General features: G+C 49.6%; 1 protein-coding gene across 2 annotated transcripts; it reads right to left on the bottom strand.

Annotated features, from left to right (window-relative positions):
• Positions 1–560: 560 nt before the first annotated feature.
• BAG3 (BAG cochaperone 3) lies at positions 561–22,525 on the bottom strand. 2 transcript variants are annotated; one of them, XM_058544124.1, is made up of 4 exons: positions 22,033–22,525; positions 6,543–6,872; positions 5,002–5,406; positions 561–1,614 (listed from the first exon to the last, which is right to left on the bottom strand). In XM_058544124.1, the coding sequence occupies exons 1-4, from the start codon at positions 22,216–22,218 to the stop codon at positions 802–804; spliced, it is 1,734 nt and encodes a 577-aa protein (XP_058400107.1). In that variant the 5' UTR covers positions 22,219–22,525; the 3' UTR covers positions 561–801. The 2 variants fall into 2 exon arrangements, with proteins under 2 accessions (XP_058400107.1, XP_058400105.1); XM_058544122.1 differs by having other exon boundaries at positions 561–1,617; positions 22,033–22,524.
• Positions 22,526–23,891: the final 1,366 nt, after the last annotated feature.

Genomic DNA, 23,891 nt, shown 5'->3' with positions numbered 1-23,891 from the left:
CAGTCTGAAGAGGTAAAGTGGGCACATTCCCATTACCTGAGCTCATAGCCCGGAGTCTTTCCAGGTTCCAGCTGCAACGTGCAAGGTGACCAAGACGCATTCTCTCGCGAGCTGGGCCAATAGAGATGTTACGAATCCCAGAACAGGCTTGTAAGTGTGTGTGCCATATATTCTTACTGAAGCCAGTGAGAGACAATCTTGATGCTACCGCTCTTTTCAAAGTTTTAGAAACCACACAAAACATTTTGAGTTATAGTATTACTTTATTTTCTTTTTTTAAAATGTACCATTAAAGTCATCCAACATACAGATGCTCCTATGGCTCCTTACACATTTTCTTCTATCTAAAATCTGAAGTTAGGTATCTTAGCTATGAGACGAAAAAAATCATCCCATTAAAATGGCAACATTTCTGAAAGATGGGTTTCCTATTTACGTGATGGGAAATCGACTCCCCATCTACCCACTACAAAACTCCTTCAGCCCAGAGCTACAGGAAGACAGCTCACTAACATGTGGTGCCCATGCAGAGAGAGGGCCCAAAACGACAAGCCATGGGGTTAAACTTTTGAAACAAGCAACTTTTTTATTTGCACAGAATGAGAATACAGAAGAAAAGCATCATTTTCCTTGTAGCCTTTTTATTAGTGTGTTTTGCCTCCACCCAAGTTACTGCTTACCAAGCGGCTATGAATAGTAAAAACCAACTGATTTAAAGTCCCTGAAATGCATGCAACTTAAAACTGCCTAAAGCACACAATCAGTTCCCAGTCTCTGGGTCTGGTCTTCATTTAGGGGAGACTACGGTGCTGCTGGGTCACCAGCTGTGTCTGTCGTGCTGCTGGGGTTTGGAGGCGCTGCTTCTTTGGCTTCTGCCTGCTGGGTTTCAGTTTGGGGACCTTCTCCATTTCTGGCACTTTTCATACTCTCGTCTGCTGCCATGGCACCCATCTCCATGATTTCCTGCAGTGGCCGATCGGTGTCAAGGGAGCTGGGCTGAAGTTCATAAACCTGGACTTGACCTGGGACATCTATTGCTTTCTGTTCAAGTTTTTCCAGGATGGTCTGAACCTTCCTGACGCCATCTCTCCTGGCCTGACGGACATCGGCTCGTCCTTCGGGGTCTACCGAATCCAGGGCTAGTAGCTCTTTGGTCAAATACTCCTCTATCATCAGATACTTTTTGTCTGTCTTCTTGCCTTCAAAGCTGTCCACAGCCTGCTCCAGCCCTTGCACCCTCTCCAGGATGGCTTCCACTTTCAGCACACCCGGATGTTTTGGGGGTGCCTCAGCTTCTCCTAGTTTTGAGGGTGCGGTTTCTGCAGGGGCAGGGCTGGGGGCTGCTCTCTCTTCTACAGCCACACTCTTGGGGGACGGGGGGACAGCAGACAGGGTGGGGCTGGGAGGACAAGGAACTGGAGCAGGGGAAACCTTGACTTCCACCTTCTCAGAGGGAGGTGGGGGCTTCTGGGAAACCGGCTGAGAATCTGCCTCCTTGCGGATCACTTGAATGGGGATGTGTCCAGGAAGGAGATCTGGTCCAACTGGGCCTGGCTTGCTTTCTGGTTTGTTTTCAGGCTGCGGAACAGGCAAAGATTCTCGATGGGTCACGGGCTGCTGAGAAGAGGCAAGGACAGAAAGATATTCTCAGTAACTGGCTGAGACTCACAGGCAGCTGTCTGTAGCTAACACCAACCAGAAAGAAAACTGGGCAACGGCTTTTGCAAAGTTTAACAGTGTAGAAGAGATTTTCAAAGTCAACCAACAGCTGCCACAACATAAAAATATGATATCAACGATATATGTGACCAAACCATTTGTTACACTTCCATTCATCACCTTAGTCTATTGGTCTGTTACTGCTCATTGAATTTTTTTTTTTTTTTTTTTTTTTTTGGTGAGGAAGATCAGCCCTGAGCTAACATCCATGCTAATCCTCCTCTTTTTGCTGAGGAAGACCGGCTCTGAGCTAACATCTACTGCCAATCCTCCTCCTTTTTTTTTTTCCCCCCCAAAGCCCCAGTAGATAGTTGTTATGTCATAGCTGCATATCCTTCGAGTTGCTGTATGTGGGATGCGGCCTCAGCATGGCCGGAGAAGCGGTGTGTCGGTGCGCGCCTGGGATCCGAGCCCGGGCCGCCAGTAGCGGAGCGCGCGCACTTAACCGTTAAGCCACAGGGCCAGCCCTGAATTTTTTGGTAGATGGTATTCCTAGGACAATGAAAAGAAAACCAATATAATTTTCAAATGAAAATATCAACAACTCACGCTGACTGCTAATCTAGTTCAATTCAAAGCAAAGCCCTAGGTGACTCAGACACTCAGGGGACGCAGCCATGAAGGAATAATTGCTACCTGTCCCCCCTCCTTATGCTGTGTGGACAGTCTCTGTTCAGGGTGTGACCTTCCAATCTCCTGTTTCAGAAAATTTATAATCTTTTTTCCTAAACTTATGACAGCCTAGTGGTTTCTGCCCAGACTGATATATTTTTTTGAGAATAAGCAAGATGCCCAAAATAGTTAACCCTGCAAGAATTTGCTTGGGCACATCTGTGCCAGAGCTAACACTCAGCTGTGCAGCATCTCTGCGCTGACTTCTGGCCATACAGGCTGAGATACTCTTTAATGTGACATAAGCTATAGCCAAATATTTTTAAAATAAGCTATGCTTAAAACAAATATCTTGGCTCTTCCAGCATTTAAGTGAATATCTAAAACTCCTTTAGAATATATCAACACACCCTAATTTCATCAACTGGGAAGTAAGAGTTGGACTACATTATTTTTAAAGTACTCCCAATTTAAAATATTAAAGTCCACTACAGTGTTCAGTTAGGTCAAATTTTTGCAAGCCTCCAAAAAGGGATCTTTGAACAAACTGTAAAAGGGAGGTCACCACAAACATACAAGGTTAAGGTAAGTGGACATAGGATTAAATATTGTTTCAGCGATTATAGGAAATACATGGGAAAGAGATGAAAGGAAGCATCTCCAGCTCTGCAAATAGGCACTTCTTTCCCAGGATTACTGAGCTTCAGTGAGGACCTTGTGCCCTCTTAGCTGTCTGACGCTAGCAACCTCCTTTTCCATCCAATCTCTCTTGCAACCCAGACATCCTCAACTTTGACCCTTAACCTTCATGAACCAGCAACAAGCCCCTCTGTGGGTTTTAAAACAATGGCTGGGTAAGAAGTGACTTTAGAAATACTTAAGAAGGGTGCCGCCTGGCTTGTACCCTTCAAAAACGTCAAGGTCACGAAAGCAATGGAAGGCCGAGGAACTGTTCCAGATTGAAGGAGACTAAAGAGAAATGCCATCTAAACGCAATGCTCATGATCCAGATTAGATCCTGGAACAGGGGGAAATTCCTATAAGGGAGATATGAAAATGGACTGTGTATTAGAGAATATTGTACAATGTTCAGTTTCCTGAATCTGATAATCCCATGGTGGTTATGAATGAGAATGTCTTTTTCTTAGGAAAATATGTGAAGTATTTATGGGTAAAGGGGCACGATATTTACAACTAAATCTCAAAGAATTACAATATGTAGATGATACATATACAGAGAGAAGAAACGACAAAGCAAATGTAGCAAAATATTAACAAACAGTGAATATGGATGAAGAGCATACTGGATTTCTTTACATGATTCTTATAACTCTTCTGTAAGGTTCAAGTTATTTCCAAATAAAAAAGCTTAAAAAATAACAGTAAAAGGAGGGTGCTCTCTTAGAGGACAGTGTCATCATTTGTAGTAAGAAGATAACCTATATTTGTTTACAGAGGGATTTCCTTCTAAAAACTGTGGCAGAGGGGCCGGCCCGGTGGCGCAAGCGGTTGGGTGCGCGCGCTCCGCCGCGGCGGCCCGGGGTTCGCTGGTTCGGATCCCGGGCGCGCACCGACGCACTGCTTGGTAAGCCATGCTGTGGCGGCGTCCCATATGGAGTGGAGGAGGATGGGCACCGATGTTAGCCCAGGGCCGTCTTCCTCAGCGAAAAAAGAGGAGGATTGGCGGATGTTAGCTCAGGGCTGATCTCCTCACAAAAAAAAAAAAAAAAAAAAAAAAAAAAAAAAAAAAAAAAAACTGTGGCAGAGAATTAATTCAGCTGCTCAAGCTGCAGCCAGAGGGGGCCCAGGGCTGCAGAATGTTCTGCTGCTAAGCTACAAGCTGCTAAAACTAGATGACCTCCTCCTCCAGGAACCAGAGCCCCACATGTCTCCACTGAAGGATGAGCAGACCTGTGCCTAGAACTTTCACCAGGCCAGGTTTCCCATCCACTCAGCCAGCCGGCTCATCAGCCGGGTGATATGGTACTCTACCGCAAAGGAGAAGAAAGGGCTAAGACACAGTCCCTGTCCTCAAGCTCAGAGCCGAGCTGAAGAGAGAAGATGAACACTTTTGACATGCAAAGAACAACCACATGCTGAACTGAAAGGGCCTCATACGAAGTGCCATGAGAAGGATGAGTGGGCTTCATGGAAGAGGCAAGACCAGCTTGTCCCTTGGAGGATGGGGAGAACTTGGATTGTGAAGGCATTTCAGGGAGCAGGTTCAGCACGAGCAAAGGCTCAGAAGTGGGAATGACAGACTAGGCTTGCAGGGCGGAGAAGAGGCATCAGCGAGGAAGGACATAAGCTGCCTGGAGGAGGTCGTGGCTGGGGCGTGGAGGGGGTTTGAAGGCCCTGAGAGGGTGTGGTGGGCACTAAGACATCTGACCCCAGGTTCTGCCCAGCTGTTTCCCCATCGTGGTGGTTGGCGCTCTGCCTCCAAGGCAGCTGCAATGAACAATGAGCAAAAGCTGTAGAAAGTACTACAGGTTCACAGCCCTTGTCCTGCATTTCTGCTGACCACTAGCCATTTCCAGGATCTTACTTTCCCCCAGTTACAGCTGTGTAAACTAGGCAGGGCTGGTGGGAAAACCCAAGACACCTGCACGGAGCTCCTTAGCCCCTGGAGAGATGCTGCTGTAGCCAGTCTGCCAACACCAGCTCCCATACCTGAGGCCTGTCAACCACGGTGTGCACACGGAGCGGCGACGGAGAGTGCAGTGGCGTGCTGCTTCTGGCTGGAGAGCCCTCCCGGCTGGATGCACCCCGGACAGGCATCCGGAATGGGGATGCGACCTGCGGGGGCCGGGACTCCCAGTCATCCCCCTGGATCTTGTGATAGACGGGCTGGTGGGTCTGGTATTCACCCTGCTGAGCCGGGTAGTGGATCTTCTGGGCTTGGTGGGAGGAGGGTTGGGCCACCGGCCGGGTGACGTTTTGCTCATGTATCACAGGGATGGGGATGTAGCCCCGGGGAAGCTGGTGACTGCCCAGGCTGCTCCTACCGGAGGAAGAGGGCAGGCTGGCTGAGGAGGATGAAGACGAGCAGTCCGAGGCAGCTGGAGACTGGGATCGCTGTAAGACACAAAGGGTAGAGGCGTGGCCCTGTGAACAACCTTCTGCCTGGCACTCGGACCTTGCCTCCGTTACGTGCCTGCTCAGCACAACAGGTTTAACAGGACCTCCTCTCTGTAAGCCTTTCCATTTTCAAAACGTAGTGTTAAGACTGGGAGCTCAGAGTCAAGAGGCCTTGGTTCAAATTCTTAAATGCTCAACAGCTTTCTGAGCCTCATCTAAAATATGGAAAAGAGGACAAAAACATTACAAACATAGGTACTACTTCTCTAGGAAAGGGAAAGAGCCTCCCGGAGTCCCGTGTTAACTATGATTTGTCACCTCCAACCAGGCAGTGAAGCCCAACAGATCCAGAATAGAGCCGAGGGAGGCAATCCCAGCTCTGGGTGCAGACAAGGAGCGAGAATTCTGTGCTCGAGAACAGTGCCAGTGGACACAATGGGACAGTCAGCAGACAGGAAAACCAAGAGGGCTTACTGCTCAGGAACCCTACTGGGGTCCAGTGGCCCTCAAATCTCAGCTAAGAACCAGATTAAGAACTGCTCTTTAGACATTAGTACTGAAGTATTGGCTTCAGGCTTTAAACCCTGTAGTAGAGCAGCTGCCTTCCTGACTCCTTATTCTGGATTTCCTTTTAAACTGTGGGACCCTGTGAGGGCAGGTATGCTATCTCATTTTCACATCAGGATAGCTCCAGGCAGTTAATATTTATCGGTAAATACTGAACTGAACAAAATACCACAGAACATCTCTGTGTTTCTGAAAGAGAAAGCCCAGTGGGAGTAAGGAGCATCAAATTAGGAGCCAAAAGGTCAGGCTTCCAGCCTCAGTGACAGCACTTCCACCTTGATGCATTTGGACCAAGCTGTTTACCCTTATGAGCCCCAATTCCTTAACTACAAAAATAAGCCACGATCCCCATTCACCTGAAAAACAAGCCTGTGAAACAATGAGCGACAGTGTGGGGCTGTCTTTGTGGGTGACCCTGATGCTGCAGGCCAGGCCCAGATGCCCTGCACTGGATCGGGTGCTTGGCCCAGGGCGCAGGCAGCAGGGTCTGGGGCCAGCCAAAGAATCACAACAGCTCGAGCTCCCAGGTTGCACCCCACAGGCCTGCAAGCCAGGCCTCTTCTTACCTCAGGTCTGTGGGAGGCTGGGGGCTGGGCCACCTCGGCTGCTGTCCCCGCCTGTCCACACTGTTTATCTGGCTGGGTGGCTTCCACCACACCCCGCAGAGGTGACTGGGACCTCTGAGGAGCCGCAGTGGCCGCCTCGGTTCGGAATCGCTGCGTCCCAGGCTGGGGATAGGCAGAGAAAGGGCGTGGCTGCCGGCTCTCGGCACCGTCATGGAGGACAGGAATGGGAATGTAGCCTGGTCGGAGCCGGGGATACACAGCGTGGCCTTCCCTAGTGGGCAGCAGCCTGGAGCCTTCCCGGGAAGGGCCATTTGCAGAGGATGGAGTTTCCTAAAATAAAAAGAGGAGAAATACAGACCGGTTAGAAATCAGGAAGGAAATGCCCCTGAAGAGGAAAAAGCATGGTGCTGAGTGCTCCCGTCTTCCAGGGTGACGCCGCACAGTGTCAGCCAGGATGGCTGAACACAGAAAGCACGGCTGCACACCCCACTCCCCACTTCTGTCAGACACCCCCTCCTCTACTGAGGCTGCTGTCTGGCCAGCAGTTTAAGAATTAGGGGCATCAAGAGAAAGCAGGTGAGCTGAGGTATCTGTGGAGCACAAGAGAGGTCCCAATTTCCCAAACTGGTAAGACAGGTTTCTTTTCTGGGTGACAACTGGGCAGCAGTGTATGCAGGAGAGCCAGTGACTATCTCCCAAACCTTCAGAGACCCAAATCAGAAGGTGCAAGGAGGATTCAATTCCAACTCACTAAATTATAGCCAGCTTCTCTGCTTCCTAAAAGGTCCTTATGTTTCCTAACAATACAGAGTTGTGCTGGACTCAAACAGGCCACAGCTTGGAAATCTCCGCAGAGAAGGGGCAGTGAGGGGAGGCTGACTCTCAGGAATATTTTCAGAATAAGCTGCAAGAAAGTGAGATACACAGGGAGTGCAGAAGCAGCACAGGATGAGAACAAAACCCAGGGATTAATTGTGCTGGTCTGATGATGCCCACAAAGCCTGCCTGGCTGGGCGGCTGGGGTCCCTCTCCTGTCCTCTCATGAAGTTCTCCCTTCAGCGGCCTGGCTATTTTGGGACCCTTGAGAAAGCCAAGTTCCAGATGTACCACAGAGAAAGATCTTGTTTCAGACAACAAGGCTGGCCAGTCACTCACCAGGCAATGTCATCTCTCAGCAAGCAGAGCAGGGCAACCAGAGCCAGGGACCCCCCAGGCTTTTGGTCCTATCTCCCAAGCACTAGAGGGTCCTTTACAGAGGAGCGTGACTACGGATTTGTGCCACTCACACACATCCGAGTGAATCAACTATTAGGAAGGAGAGTGATCTTTCCTTAAGGAGGCATCTCTCTGAACTGCACACAAACACCAAAGGCTGAGACTCTATGAGCTTGCAGGTGTAATTCCCACTGCTGCAAAACTGGTCACAAGTAAGGAAAGCCAGGGCTGTTTTGCATTTTGAGTGATGGACCACTGTAATGTGGCCGTGTTTCTACAGTTGAGGGCAACAGTTGGCTGACCCTGGAATTTAGCCCTTTCAGACCCATCAATTGCTTCCCTCTTGCTGAGACTCTGCCCCAGGAGGGCCTCCAGCACACAGGAGAGGCAAGGGTGTCGCCGTGTCCTTGGGGACACCAGCAGACAGGCACTCTCAGATTAGAATACCCACGTGCTCAGGGCGGTGGCATTATTTTAGCCTGCTTTAACTCTCAGGTCACCCCAGAGCAGGGACTGGGTCCAGGCCTCACATTCAGAATCGAATTCCTGCTGTGAGACAGGCAGCAAGAGGCACTGAAGAAACCCCGTGCTGCTCAGTGCTGATTCCTAACACGTCGTCTGGGCACTGTATCCACTCAGTGAGCACCCTTCCTTGCAGCCTGAAGCAAGGGCTTGGACAAGTCCTGTGATGTCTATCTGCTGGCTGCCCAGGGGCACTGTTTCCTCCCAGCCACGCACAAAAGCCTTGCGCCATCTGCACAGTCCACGGAGCTGGGCAGTTAGCAAGCCCTCATCCACTGACTACCTCCTGTGAACACCCTGCTACTGAGCTGCCACGGGTACTGTGGGGTTAGCAAACCAGCACAATCCCTGCCAGCTAGCGGCTTACAAGACAGTTTAAGCCTCCGTGAAACGAATAGGAACCAAAGCTACCCTGAAAGCACGGGAGGCCCTGCGGACGGGGGACACCGTGGGCTCTTCTAGCTAGGATGGGGCTATCCTAGATAGGGTGCAAGTTCATTCTTACTGCTACCAGTCACAGTTCTGGGATAATTCTCTTAATCTCTGTGAGCCTTAATCTCATCTAGAAAATGGAGCCAGCAACATCTACTCCGCAGGACTGTTGTGAGGTTTTAGGAGAACACAACAAGAGGGATGCCCAGAAGGTCGAAATGCACGTGTCCCCTTCCTAAATCAGCACGGGACTATGCTCCTCAGACCCCAAAGTATCAAAGGAATCAAAACTGAAGGACAAAGTTAACTGATGGTGATTGGACACAGGATGGTGACTGCCCCCGGAGGAAACGGTAATGACTAGGAAGGGTCTTGAAAGAACCTTCTGAGGGGATGGAAATGTTCTACATCTTTTTCTGGGTGGTGGTTGACAGGTGTATACCTATGTACAAATCTATCAAACTATACACTTCCCTGGCACTCCCACACCGCCCATCCCTGTCACATTCCACCCACACTATCCGGTTTTAACATGTGAGGGCTGCCAACTTCACCATCCCTGCACAGCCGGCTGTTAGCTGTGCCTCCTACTCAGACCCTTCCAGGGCCTGGAAACCTCAGATACGCCTGGCCGAGTCTTGGTTCCTCCCCGGCCCCTGGATCCAGAAGGCACTGGAGCTGGCTGCCAAGAGCTGTGCATTTTATGCACCTCACAGAATATATCTTGTACCTCAGTTGAAAGAGAAAAAGGAAGGAGGGAGGGAAAGAGGGAGAAACGAAGAACAATTCTGTCTGCCCAAGGGACTGTGACAGCAGAGACTGCTTCCCAGGGCCAATACTGGACCTGGGTCTTAGAGGAAGTGCCACGTTTGGGTCAGTGGAGGAAAACCTGTGGTCACTGTAGGCGGGCGTGGGGGTATCAGAGCGGCAGTGGGAAACGGGGTGGTCCTTGAAGGTAAGCGCTGAGCCGAAGATAAGGCTGGAGGCCCAGAGGGCCAAGCTGCAAGTGAGGCCCCACGTCCACTGTCCTGCGAGTTGCTGACAAGAGATACCTCAGCAAGGTGGGCAGACCTGAAAGGAGAAACTAGGACACGTCAGGAAACGAGAGGAGAAGTCAGGGATGAGTAAGGAAGTGAGGCTGAAGCAGGGCCGAGGGCATGGAAAGGAAGGGAGACCGAGGAGCAGAAGAGATGGAAAGGCCACCGTGGCTGGCAGGACAGGAGGAGGAGCTAAGGGAAGGGGCCTCCACAAAGACCCGAGTTCTGAGCCTATGGCCGACTGAAATACTGCTGTCAGGTGGCACAAGCTGGAAGGCGGGGATGGTTAAGGGTGGCCTGGAGGCTGCTTTCCCTCCAGTCCTGAGGTCTGTGCTCCTGGTTCTGTGTGAATTACTGACCATTTATGCCATTTAATAAAAAAACACACATCTCTCCATGAGCTTCACATCTAAAAGAAGGCAGGCTCCCCTTCCACCCTGGTGGGGTTTTGTTTAGAAAAACACTGCTTTTGGTAAGTTAAAAAACCACATCAGTTTTACAGAATAGAAAACTAAACAGTTCTAAATGAATGAATAATTTAAACCAAAAATGAAACTCCCACCCATAATAAGGTCTGTCCCGGGAATGCTGATGCCACCTTCCTACGTTTCTACTTTGCTATCCTGAGAACCCTGTCAATAGCCAATGCTTTAGTTTTTACCAACTAAAAAGCACCGCCCAAAAGAGTTAAATTACCCTTTCTAAGAAATCTTCTATAGTGTTTTCATCACAAAGTAGTAAAAAAAGATATTTTTTAAATGAAAAAAGTAAAAATGTGTATTCATGATTCTCCTAGAATACGACCAGAACATGTCTCATCAGTCCCAATAGAAGTGTTCTCAGGTTCAAGCACAAGTCCAGAAAAAGCCTTTTGGTTACAGCAGCATCTTCCACGTAAGACTCACTACCTGCCCCACGGACTTCAATGGGGACCAGGGAATCCGCCTTCCTGGGTTTACGCCTCTGTGATCATGTGACAGCGCTGGCGGACGTCAGTGACCACGCAGACGACTGCGAGCGCCGCCTCCTCATCGCGGCCTGCCTGCAGCTTCTTACAGACTGATGATGGCATCACAGGAATTATTTTCCAGTGCAGCTTTAGCTCATTATCCTTATCTTTGGGTAAAGACATCAGAAATACATACCTACAAAATCCCATGAGGAAATAAGAGCCAGCGTCCTGACTGTCACGGCTTATCTCACCTTGTTAATTTATAAAACGAAATGGTTAACTCTTTTCCCTTGTTCACGCACTGCACTGAAGTCCTCTGAGGAGTGTCTCAGAGGGCGCCAAACAATTCCATGAGATGGCAGGATAAAAAGCAGGAAAAATTACCCTAGATGAGCCAAAATCTGCCCTATTAAGTACAAGATATTATCATGAGAGAAGCCTTGGGGTCAGGTTCTAAGCTTGGGTGAGCCCTTGGGCTTACACAAGTCTTGCTTGCTTAAGAGTGCGTCTAAAATTTGCTCCTGGGTTTTAATAACAATGCGGGTGCTAAGGGGACGGCCAGGAGACGTGGAAAGAGACTGCACTTGGTCCGAATCCTGGATCTGCCCCTAAATGTGTGTGCTACATTAACAGCTCACATCCCCTCTCTGGACCTGTTTCCTCAGCTGTAAACGAAGGGGAGGCCCAGAAGTTCTGTAAAGCATTGCTTCTCAGACTCTAGGGGGCATCAGGAGCACTTAGAAAATGCAAAAGAAATGCAGACTCAAAGCCCAATCCCAACAAAGTCTGATTCAACAGGTGTGTGGTGAAGCCCAGCCAGGACTACACTGAGAAACCGATCTAAAAGAAGTTCCTTCCAGCTCTGACATTCTCCGTGGCCTCTGATGAACTCTGAACATCTACATAAAGCTCAAAAACAAGGAAAAGTCGATGTCACGGAAATATAAAAATGGCCACTCTTAACTGCACTCAGTTAAATCATATCAGAAACTGCTGGAAGTCAAGGAGCTCCAAAGTTTCATGTACCAAATGAAGAGGAGGAAGCTGCTGACCTCCTGGAAGGACTCCTTGCGCCCTACAAGCCGGGCAGGAACATAAAAGCAGGATGGGAACCGCAGTTCTTGTGTGGGGCATCACGCATTTGTAGCCTTAGCTACTTTGGGGACAACCAGGGAGCTGGGTTTGCCTCGACCCATCCATAATTGGTTCCCTATACAGTGAGTGGCCTCTGAAACCTGAAAACAGCCCCCCACCTCAGCCCCACAGTACAGCGCCCTCAAAAGATGAGCTCAACACCTACAAAGCACAGCTCCTGGCAGCGCGGTCTGAGGGAAGGTAGCAGTAACAAAGGTAACTCTGAGGGCTGCCCTGTAGCATCCTGCCTTGACAGCCCTGGAGTCTTAAGTAGGACACAGATTATGTTAACTGGGTTTTTAGGCCAGAAGAGCCTTCACACAGGTCAGGTGTTGACTTTTACTAAGGATACTTCTAAGCTTCTAAACAAAGAAAAAAAGATGGAGGGAAATAGGAATCCTGAAACTCCCCATATATCTAAGACCTGCATCAAAATTAAGTGCCTTAGCTCACCTCTATCAGGCAGGAAATAAAAGAAAAACTTCCTTCTAAAGCACAAATACAGTTGAGCTTCAACATCCTACCAAAACTTTCCATTTGGTATTACAGGCCATAGAAATGAATTAAATGTTATTGCCAATTTGATATATAAACATTTGTTTGCATCCCCACAGCCAAACTCAAAATTCCTCAGTTCCCACTGGATTGTGATAAAGGGTCTCTTCCACTGTCCCCAGCCCTGTTTTGGGCACATAATGGACACTGGGTAAATTCTGAATAACAAGCAAAGTCTACATTCACCGAAGTTCGATTACTGCGCTCCTGGTAAGACAACAGTCTGTGGTGCCCACCGACTCTGTAAGCAATCTAGTCCCAGGTGATTGGAGGCTTTACCTGACAAGCCCATTATTAAAGTATATCTACTCTGTCCCGGGATTACTGAGATAGGTGTCCCTATATGTTTCTACTGGGGAAACCTTTTTAGATAATGAAACTCAATATTGCTTCTCTTTGCAACTGCGTCCAAACGGGTAGGAAAGAACCAGCATGAGCCCCGGTCTTCAAGGTGCCATCCCGGGCTCCAGTCCTGCCGTGCGGCTCACCGGCTGTGTGCCCTCAGACAGGACTCCTTGTTACTAAGACTCAGTTTCCCCAGCTGTAAAAATCCCCACACCTCCCAGGGATTTTTGCAAGATGTAAGCGCAATAAGAAAAAGTCTTTATAAACTCTGCACCGCTCCATGCCCTACACTATTACGTTCCTTCATTCCACAAATGGTTGTTGATGGACCCAGCTTTTCTCAGGCAACAGCTGATTGTGCCTATTGTTTGTAAAATTGTAAATCTGTGTCTAATTCCTCAGTGGTCTCACCAAGCTGGTAAGGAGCCTGTCAGAGTTAGCAGCCCCTTTATCTGAGAGTCTTAAGAGCGCTAAGTACCAAGGATGTCATTTTCTCTGCTGAGAACAGTACCTAGTTTCACAATCTGGAAGCAAACAGCTAAAAACAACTCTAGGGGCCAGAGTCCTAAACTCCTCTGTCCCTCCAGAAGGCACCAGGCAGCTCCTCTGAAGGGGCCTGCATTGTGGACAAACTCACTGCTGAGAATCAGCACCCAACTTGCACTAGTTGTGGCTCCCTGCACACACGCCCCTGAGATCTAGAGGAAAAACCCAAGCCAGGCTGGGGCAGGAGGATCTGCCTGGGAGTAGAACACGAACTGGTATCTCCCAAACAGCCTCAGTGCGTCCTCCACCAGGGCATGTAAGTAGCCTCCAGGCACCACTGACCACAGCTGGGTATTTCCCCTGCTGGACCAAGTGCTGACGGCTCAGTCAGCATCCAGCCTCCCTAGTCCCCCAGCCCCTGGAGCCCTTCTCAAGAAATTCCATGGAGCACATGCGGCCCAAGGTCACATGGGAAGTTACTGCAGATCCAGGCAGGGAACCCCAGTCACCAGACTCCCAGCTTCTGAACTCACGGCTTCAGGGAAATTAAAACCTACCTACTTCCGCTTCAGGAAAAAAGAAAAAGAATAGGGACACCTGCTTTAATCAATTTAAAGCCACGAATCACAGATGGAAGAATACTGAAATTTCCATACCGGGAATCAGTCTATCTGAATTCAAAGAGACCTCCTCACAGTATATTTCCACGAGTTTCTCAAGGACTCATCTCATACTAAGGTGGAATCACTTGGCTCGTCCATCTGCTAGAAGCAAACTGTGCAAGTGTTTGTCCGTATCAGGGTACAAGGCTTCACTAGACATGCATTTTGTACAAAACACAATTTCCCCGAAGAAAAAAATTTCCAATTCATCACCCACAGCTCAGGCAAGGGGAGACCCTCTCTGACTGACGGGGGCTGCCTTGTAGGGAATTCTTGGGAGGACTCTCCTCCCCACCCTAAGCAACTACTCAGTGTTCCTCCTCCAACAACCACACTCCCCTGAGAGAGGGCCGTGGCAGTTAGAAAACCCCTCCCTCTCCTTCCACCCATGGTAACATTTCCACCCCTTAGAGCTGGGTCCAGAATGGCTGTGCAGATGGCCAGCCCCTCGTTAACATGGCTGTTTCCCCCCAACACCGACTAGGCACCTAGTTCCTGCCTGGCACTGTCCTCAGGCCTGTGCTGAGACTCGCAGAGACCCCCCTCAAGGAGTTGGGGCTGAGGGTCAACACAGCACCCCACGCAGCACAGTGCAGGAGATATAATGCGCCCAGCCTGTTTAGGGCGAGGGAGCAGGGAAGAATCTACAGGCAATGGGGCTGTGGGCTGCAGGTCTGGCTGAGGCTCCAGGAAGCCAACAGCCTTCATGAGACCCCTGGGCTGTGTTGTCAAGTTACTGCCCAGCTACATACCACCGTCTCAAGGGGCACAGGAACCACCAGGGAAGGGGGCTGAGGGTAGAAGGAGAGTCAGCTGAAGTGGTACAAGGGGGATGAGAGGAGGCCTTGCTTCTGAGAAACAAGACTTCAGGCCTATCTGGGAGCCAACAGAGCCATATCCAATCAAAACTATTTACCACGTGGGGAAGCCAAACGCCTCTCTGCGAATCCCCTCCCGCTGTGGGGGAGGAGGCGGCTGTGGTCATTCCCACAGACTGCACACATGTGCCAGGTCAGGCCCTGACTCATCACTTTCCATGCACCAGCCCCCTTGATCCTCACAACATTGCTGGAAGGTACTGTTGTATGCCTATTTTACAGAAGGGGAGACTGAGGCTCGGGGAGGATGAGTGATCTGAGACCACTAGAACCAAGGTTTGTCTAACGCCAAGGCCCAGGACTGGCCTTTCACTGTTATAACCCTTTCACTATTCCTGCCCCATCTGTACACTGTGTGATGATAATGGTTTGTGGCTAATGTCTTCAAACTTCATCTTCCCGGAGTAAAACGCAGCAGGAGGGAAAGCATTTCACTTCGTTCGGTTGAGCTGGGCTGAGGCTCAGACCTGGAACATTCAGTTCGAGTGTGCTCTGGGTCAGGGAGCCAGGGCTCGGTGCTGAGTCACTGCCTGGCTGAGGCAGGGTGGTGAGAGCGAGGGCACTCGGCTCAATACTGAGTCACCAGAGCCCCAAGACTCCACAGGCACCCAGGGTCTGTGGGACTAATCCCGAAGATTACAAAAATGAAGTGGCCGCCTTCTCTTCCACACACACGTGCTTTCCTATCCTCCCCCACTGTTTGCATTTTTAAACCATTCATTCATTCATTCATTCAGCGTCCAAGAAGTATTAGAATAACTGACAAAACTACAATTCTCCTTTAGTGAACACTGAAGAAGTTATTTTGAAATAGGAAATGTTTGTTCTCCAACAGGATGCTGAAGAACTTGCAGCGGTAAGTCTCACCTCAGTCACCAGGGACACAGCTCTGTGCTGGGAGCTCTTTGGCAGCCAAGCCATTCACAGGCTCCTGACACAGGCAGTGAGCAATCTGCAATTCTGGGCTGTTCTGAATTGACAGTGACAAGACGCTTGACTACGCCATGTCTGATCTTACTGTCAACCACACGGGAAAAAAACCAAACGGAAGCGAGCCTCCTTTCCCAGCGCTGTGAAGAGCGCTGGGGCTCCTCTCAGTGCAGCTGCTCTCAGCTCCCAGCCTCTCCAGCAGGCCTGCTTCAAGATGCTGTATCACTGGTGGGGACAAAAAAGAGCTTCTCCAGACCCATAAGGATGAACTCAGGGAGTCAATACTGAAGTTCTCTGTGGAGAAAAGGCCATTCAGAAATGCGATAAAAAGGAACCAGCTCCTAGGGGACATTTGGGAGACTAGAACAGTGTAGCACTTGGGAACCCACAGAAAGCTTCCCAGGACACACACACACTCTAGTCTGCACTTCAATGAGGGCGGCTTTTCTTTAACCAGCCTGTCCACTCCGGAGCCCAGGCCCACATTTTACTCTTCTCCACACAGAATCATTCAATTTGTACTGAGCCTGTAGACCCTGCCAGGCACTGAGAGGCAGAAAGATAAAACAGACGCAGACTCTGCCTCTGGAACTCTCAGCCCACAGGGACATGACCCCAAGGCAAAGCAGAAAAGTGCTGCTTTTTGGAGGAAAGATTCAAATTAAAGTAACGTGGAGTCCAAGGCAGGGACAGTCTGCTTCCAAACAGAGATGCAGGAAATGCTTCATGGACAATGGCATTGAAGGAGACAGAACTGTCCACTATATGACATTTAACATCACGACTTGCAGAGAGCAGGCACTCAGTAAATTTCAGATGGATGAATGAGTGAAGATTTGGGCCTATCCCCCAAGTTCAGACCCAGGCTCAGGAAGTGAGCCAACATTTCTGATCAGACATGGACCCAAGGCTGCTTATTCCCGAGGCTGTGACTGGCGAGCTCTGAGTATGCAGGACTTCTAAGAAGCAGCCAGGCTACTAATGGCAAGTCTGTCAGGCCCCCGGGTGAGGGTAAACCTCTGGCCACAGCAGTCTTTCTATTTTGTCATAACTGACAGGCCTCAGGCCAAGCACATCCCCTCTCCAAGTCTATTTTCTCATCCATAAGATGCACCTAATACTTTCTATCTTAGAGAGCTGCTTTGAGGATTTAAAGAGACAAGGTTTGTAAAAGCAGTGTCTGGCACATGTATATACATATGTTGAAAGACAAAAAAACATTAGGTTCATTCCTTCCTAAAGAAACTGTCTCTGATTAAGCTTCTGCAAGCTGCCTGGCTTCCTGAAAAGCTGCCAAGGCCCCCAAAGAAACCTTCGTATAAATATGTGAAGACTTAGTAACTCCAGATATCTCACACAGTCGCGCAACGCCAAATGAGGGGTGGGGATCGACCTCTATATCTGCAAAAGGAGGGGATTTGGAGCTTAGCTTCCAAAATCCAGGTGTGAACCTGAGAACCGAGGCAGAGGAGCCGCCCGGGGGTGTAAACTTGATTCACAGGCAATGGGGAACCAGGAGGGCCTGGAGAATTCCATGGTCAGGTATGACAGAGGTTTCTTCAGTGTTCAGCAGCACTAGAGGGTCCTCAGAGGCTTTTTTCTTCAGCTCTCAGTTTTTCTGTGTAAGGTGCTTAAATATTTAAGTACAATATTAAAACACCAAAATGTGAAGGACAGAGTAGGTGTGGATTATGCATGGTTTCCTATTTTTGATGATAAACATTAGATCATTTTAAAATGCCAATAGGAAGTAATAACCATGTGGAGTGGTTTATATAAGGCACCATGTGTCATTCCAGAAACGAGGACGGCACTAATCAAGCCTCATGGGTGGTATGAAGCTTTGTGACTCACAACCAACCCCAACAGCATCAAACAGCTAAGCCTTCCCCGGCCCTGGCTAACATCAAACGCCGCCACGGTTCCCGTGTACCGACTCTACCCTCATAAAGGGCAAATCTACTCTACAAAACAGGGGACGAATTATGTCCAGTTCTTACATAAGCCAAACACAGACTGTTCTTTAGAGGGGAAAATGAAGGTCTTGGATGAGCTGGACTCCTAAGGCATCTGGCCATGCTCTTTATCCCCAACAAATCACTGTTCATCAGTCACAAAGGAATTTGCTCTGCCATAACTGCAACTTGCTGGAAATACAAAGGAGAGAATGGCCACTCATTTCCTGATTGTGCTCCGATTCTGCTAACAGGCACAAGAGCTTACAATTGATCTGCCAAGAGCAAAATGATCGCATCTTCAAGAAAATTCAGGAGGCTCTGCTGAACCTGAAGCAGAATAAATGGGTGTCTCTACCTCAATCATAACTCAAAACACTTTCAATTTCCTCTGAAAGGATATTTCTACCTCTCTCTCACCGGGCCTGAGTATAATCTGTCAAATTATTACAGTGAGCTTCTGCTAGGAGGGCAAGACGGGAAGGAAACCCTCTGGCTTGCTTCTTCCTGGGGTACAGGAGGGTCTTGGGACCACCTTGAGTCTGACCACCTCCCCACACCTGGGACTGCCACTTCGCCAGACTCTATCCCTCCCCAGGCCACCCCCATATTCACACTCCCAGAAGCCAGGCACCCACCGGGGGAGTTTCACCAAAAAGGAAAACGGAGGCTGGGGCAAAGGCTCTGCAGGTTAGATGTAAGCAGGTGCCGCTTGAGGGATTCCAGGGCCCACATGCAGACGTTTTCTACATCACAGCTCCCCCCACACCACCCCTACAAAATGGATTACCATCCTTCAGTGGCTCCCAAATGCCAATCTGGCTGAATCAGAATCATTTTCTGACTTACAGATTTCCGGGCCCAACTCAGTGATTCAGATTCAACATGAGGTGAGTGGGGTCAGGTAGGGGGGTGATGCAGCTGATAATCTGTGTTCTTAAAAGGCTTCCCTGGGGGCTGGCCCAGTGGCATAGTGGTTAAGTTCTCGCGCTACGCTTTGGTGGCCCGGGGTTTTGCAGGTTCGGATCCCAGGCGCAGACCTACGCACCACTTATCAAGCCATGCTGTGGCAGGCCTCCCATATAAAGTAGAGGAAGATGGGCACGGATGTTAGCCTAGAGCCAGTCTTCCTCAGCAAAAAGAAGACGACTGGCAACAGATGTTAGCTCAGGGTTAATCTTCCTCACCAAAAAAAAAAAAAAAAGAAAAAAAAAAAGAAAAAAAAAAAGGGCTTCCCTGGAGACTGCCAGGCTTGGGAATCTGTCCAGTGACCTCCAAGATCCGCAGTTAGAACAGCTCTGGTGCCAGGGAGGTTTGTGAAGGAGCAGCACAGCGCCATACTCCAAAGTCTCGGGCCTCTGTTTATTCAGTGAGGAGATCCCAGAGGAGCGGCTGCCCCGGAACTGAGCATCTCCTGACTCCAAAGCCAATGCCAACCTCTCTGCCAGGCAAGGGGCCTGGACTGGTATGAACTTGCCAGGAGATTAGCGGGAAGCCCACGTGTGCAGAAAATCGATACCCAGGAAGACTGCAGGTGGGGAGGTTCGGTTGCTCCGAGTGGAGCTGGACAAAGCCCCAAGTCTTTGCCTCTAGCCGTCCTGCCTCTGCAGCGAAGGGCAGGACACTTGCTTTCACTTGTTCCCTCTGCAAACATGGGGATAAAGAGCCACTCTAATCACTTAAGGGGAATGTGGGAGGATCAACTGTGAGATGACAGAGTATGAGACTAAATAAAACGCCCAAGTTCTAGACTTTTTCTTCTTCCCATGAAAGCCATTCCTTTACCAACATGGTTAAACTGTAAACACCCAAAAGCTGTCTTCCCCAGAAGAGGGCTTTCCCTGTTTTTCAGGCTCAATGAATAGGTCTTTACTGATTGACAGCATCTCTTCCTGAAGGTAATGATGCTCTGAGGGTCCTCTTGGCTTGGCTCCTCCAAAACCACCCTTTGTTTTAAGCCAGGGCCCTTTCCTCATTATACATTAAGAAACCAGTTTCTAATATAAAGTAATACTCAAGGATTTTCCATTGTATTTAGTCTGGAGTGAGGTGTAATCCATATAAGTGAAAGTGAATTAGTCACCCACATGTTCTGTATCAAAGCACAGGTTGCAAGCAATGAAGCACAAAGAGCTAATGAACTGAATGTTTTCTCCTTATGTTTTGGTGCCATGCTGACAAATCTCAAGTAGTTAATTTGGTAAAGAGAACTCTTTTTCTTGAGTTGATCATAACCAGCCACCATCCAAGTAATCACAGCATAGAAGTCAGCCACCCAATACTTGGTGGTCTGGAGGACACAAAAAATAATCAAGTATTCCAGCCCACATGCTTCACAGTTTCATAAAAATTCAAGACACTTCTACCTTCTTCTGAACAGATACACTGCCTCTTATTAGGACTTCCTGGTGTAGTTCTCCCTCTGCTTTTAGTACTAGCTGAGTGACCTCTGGAAACACATTTGAACTCACTGGGTTTCTTTCTCAGTAAAATAAAGAGGCTGAACTAAAAGATCTTTAAGGACCTTTCAACTTTAAAATTCTGACTGTTCGATTTTCAAATCAACTTTTCCAGCGTCAGACTTCTGGTTTAGTAGTCTTATTTTCTACTTGTTAAGAACAATACTAGTAACTCAACCTGTCTTTCCCTCCTTAGGGTTAATGAAACCACAGCCTCACCCATCCACCGGATGGGTACCGGAAGATCTCAACTTGCTGGGGAGTTTCACACTGAAAACAAAGTACTGGAAATCTGGGTCTGGTACTGCACTCACAGTGGATACGTTCAAACCATCTTCTGAATGCAAAACCAAGGATGCCAGCAAATTCTGACTGTTCCTGTCTCTATAGAAAGGATCCCTCCAAAGAATAGTTTTTTACCACACTAAAGATCTACATCCATGCAGATGAGAGTACCAGGGCAGGTTTGAAATGAGCATTAGTTTCACCCAATAATGGGCTGACCAGACACACAAAAAAGAAGGTATAATCACGCCCCGCCCAGCTAATTACAGCCTCTTGTACTAATTTTCAGAAATAAATATACAATTAATTTCTTATAAATGTAAGTTGCTGAATATATGATGTCTCACTGTTGGACATCAGTGTTAACAGTATTTTTAAGAAAAAAGCACATAAAAATGAAGGTGGATAATACGTATCTTTCTTCTAAAATAACGACAAACAGCATTTTTAATTTTGTGAATTTTTAAATCTTCAAAATAACTTACCAGCTCTTTACAGCTTTTATTTTTATTTCGCCCAGGCAGCATAACATTACTCTTTCTTTAAGTATATTTCTTCCTGCCAAGCTTTTTATTTTGAAAAAGCTGAAATTTATGGTAAATTACAAGAGTAGTACAATTAGTTATAATTTTTTAAATTAACACTCATTCCAAATTTATATTCTCAAATTTTCATCCTCCTAAGGATTAAAAAATACATATCCTTGCATATACGTAAATGAGGCATACTTCCGCTGTATTCACAAAGGTATTACTACTCAGTTACTGGTGTATTAGAAACAAATCCTAGGTATTCTCATACCATAACAAGGAAGGGAATGCATGCCATTAAAAAAAAAAACTCATTCTCTTTCTCGCCAGTGTGAGGCAATGTCGTAAGGCAATGGCCAACTATGAGACAGTCTCACGTATTTAGTTTAGAAACTGCCTGGGAAACAGCATCTTGTTTTTAACAAATCATACTAGAATATATTCTTATTGAAAACAGTTTCGAACAATAATACAATTTTAATTTCAAACACAGAAAAGGGGGAAAAAAAAGGCAATGTATTTACATCACTCTCCTGAGTCACTCTGCTCCTCAGACTGGAGAGCCAAGTCAAGATACCCCTCAACCAAGTGGAGGAAGTTTAGGACGTGAAATTCCTAAGGGCCCACCACCCGGGCTTGCGAATGGGCCCCTGGCGGCCGCCGAAGCGCGATCAGCAGAGTGAACCCGGGATCTCAGGCCGGCGAGCCGGGCGGCGGCGGAGGCCGCGGCGGGGCCTGGCCCGGGCCTTCGGCGCTGCCCGAGGCCGCCCGCCCCTCCCGGCCCCTCGAATCGAGCTGGTGGACCGGACCTGGCGCCACCGCGCGGGTCGCACTTCCCGGGCCGACCCCCGGAAACCAAATGCGGCCCAGGGAGGACAGTGCCCTCCGGGGCCTCCCCCTCGCCCCGACGCCGGCCAAGGGCGGGCCCGGAAAGGGGGCTGGTAAGGGCGCAGCGGGCCGACTCCCCGGGAGCTGGTGTCCGCGCGTCCCAGGCGGCCCTCACTGCCCTCCGGGGCCCGGGCGCGGGCGCCTCGCGTCCCCGCAGCCCGGCCCGGTCCCTCGCCCTCGCCGTCGAGGGGGCCGCCGGCGGGGCGCGGCGCGGGCCTGGCTCACCTTGGGGCCCTCGGGGGGCACGCGCGGGTCGTTCCACGTCGTGGTGCGGCTGTTGTGGTCCACGAAGAAGGGCCAGCCGGTCTGCGGGTCGATCTTGATCTCCCAGCCGGGGGGCAGGGGGTCGCGGTCGCCAGCGCCGTTGCCGGACGCCATCTGCACCATGGGTGAGTGGGTGGCAGCGCTCATGCTGGGTCGGGGTCGGCCCGGAGGGGCGGCCGCCGCGGCGCCGGGTCGCGGGGTGCGGGGTGCTGGGTCGCGGGGTGCCGGGTCTCCAGGCGCCGAGTGGCTCCCTGGCTGCGGCCGGAGCGAGAGCCGTGCGCGCCGCCGACGTGTCCGGGAAGCCGGCGCCGGGCACCTTTATGAATTAAAGGAGGGGGTGACGTGGCCCGAGAGGGGTGGAAGTGTCTGGAAATAGCCTCCTCGCTGCCAAAGGGGAAGGAGGAGATAAAGGGAGGTAGCAACTGGCCGGCTAGAAACTTCTGGTCCCATCCAGAGAAGTTGGCGGCGGCGCGGACTGGATGCGGAGCTCCGCCCTGAGTCATTGGCTATAATCGGCGCGGGGCGGGGCGGGGGCGGGGCCTCAGCTCTGCCGCCCCTCCCCCACGCTTTCCCCTCCTCCCCCGCCCAGCTGCGGGGGTGGCTGTCCCCGGGCGGGGGTGGCCCCGGGCTGGGTGGCCCCTGCGGCAGGCCGGCGGGACGAGCGAGCCCCGGGCCGTCGTCTGTGTGTCCTGGGCCGGTTTCGGTTTTCAGATTCGCTCCCTCTTCTTGGAGCCGCGTGGCTGTTCCCGGACCCCGGAGTCCGCGCGCGGGGTCTCTGCTGCTGCTGCTGCTGCTTATGAAAACAAAGTCATCCATCGTTCGCCTTTAAAGTCGTTGGTTTTAAACTAGAGTCTGGCCCACCCACCCCCTTTGCTCCTTCGTATACTGATACTCGGGGACACAGGCGTCCCTCAGTTACGTTTTAATCACTTTTTTTTCACGGGCTCAAGGGCCGTCCAGAAGGAGGTCTGGAATGTTGATCTGACACCATAACCAAGCCAGGGAGAAAATGGAAGTGCCAATGGAAACTCACCTGCTGCCTTTTGAAACCTAAGGGAGAAAGATTGCATCAGCTCAGGCTTTATGCTCCTGAACCTCATATCTCAAATATAGAAACTGTTATGGCAGTGGATGACTTTAAAGAAAAATCACATCCTGTGGGGTTTTGATCTTGTTTATGGTAGAGGTTGGTTCTTGCTATCTGAAATCTTGACTTTCATTTGGGAAGTGGGGACCAAATTGAATCATGAAATTTTTTTGTTTGGTGGATTCAATGGTGGTTGCACTTGTAACCTCAAGAGAGCATCCCAATTCCTCTGGGAGAGAGAGAAGGTACCCCAAAGGGAGAACGTTTGGGAGGTTCTATTTTAGATCCTTAGGCATGCAGACTCATTCCCTTCCCCAGAAACATTTGAGATGTTGCCTTGGACTAATATGGGGTCCAATTTTCCAACTCAAATTCAGAGAATACCCTGGCACCCTCAGTAGCACCTTTGGTCTCTTCCTGCCCTCAAATTACTCCTTTTGGAGCAAACGCTAGAGAGGCCTGCTGATTGTTTCCGATGGAATGATTCCCACTTACGTAGGTCTGTGTGTCAGCTTTGAAGTCCAAAAATTCAGTTTTGTAGAAACACAGAGGTGATTAAGCCCCAGGGACTGACTCAGGTCACCAGATACACAGGAGACTGATGTATAAACCCAAAGGCCAGTGCATTCTTTTACCATAAGAAATATTGCTTTTGAAGGAGCTGGACCCTCAAGTTCATTGGTCAGTATCTATCTTATTCTTCCCTATTTCTGAAGCCCTGAGCACAGGACTG

The sequence above is a fragment of the Diceros bicornis genome, chromosome 6 (genome assembly GCF_020826845.1).
Source record: "Diceros bicornis minor isolate mBicDic1 chromosome 6, mDicBic1.mat.cur, whole genome shotgun sequence".
Taxonomy (NCBI): Eukaryota; Metazoa; Chordata; class Mammalia; order Perissodactyla; family Rhinocerotidae; genus Diceros; species Diceros bicornis.
This window is presented reverse-complemented; position numbering and strand designations above follow the sequence as displayed.

Excerpts from the sequence above, each read along its gene's own strand:
- BAG3 (XM_058544122.1), bottom strand. The coding sequence starts at position 22,218 with ATGAGCGCTGCCACCCACTCACCCATGGTGCAGATGGCGTCCGGCAAC. Across the intron at positions 6,873-22,032 it reads TGCCCCCCGAGGGCCCCAAG|GAAACTCCATCCTCTGCAAA; the intron begins GTGAGCCAGGCC and ends TTTTTATTTTAG. Across the intron at positions 1,618-5,001 it reads CCGTGGTTGACAGGCCTCAG|CAGCCCGTGACCCATCGAGA; the intron begins GTATGGGAGCTG and ends GCCTCTTCTCAG.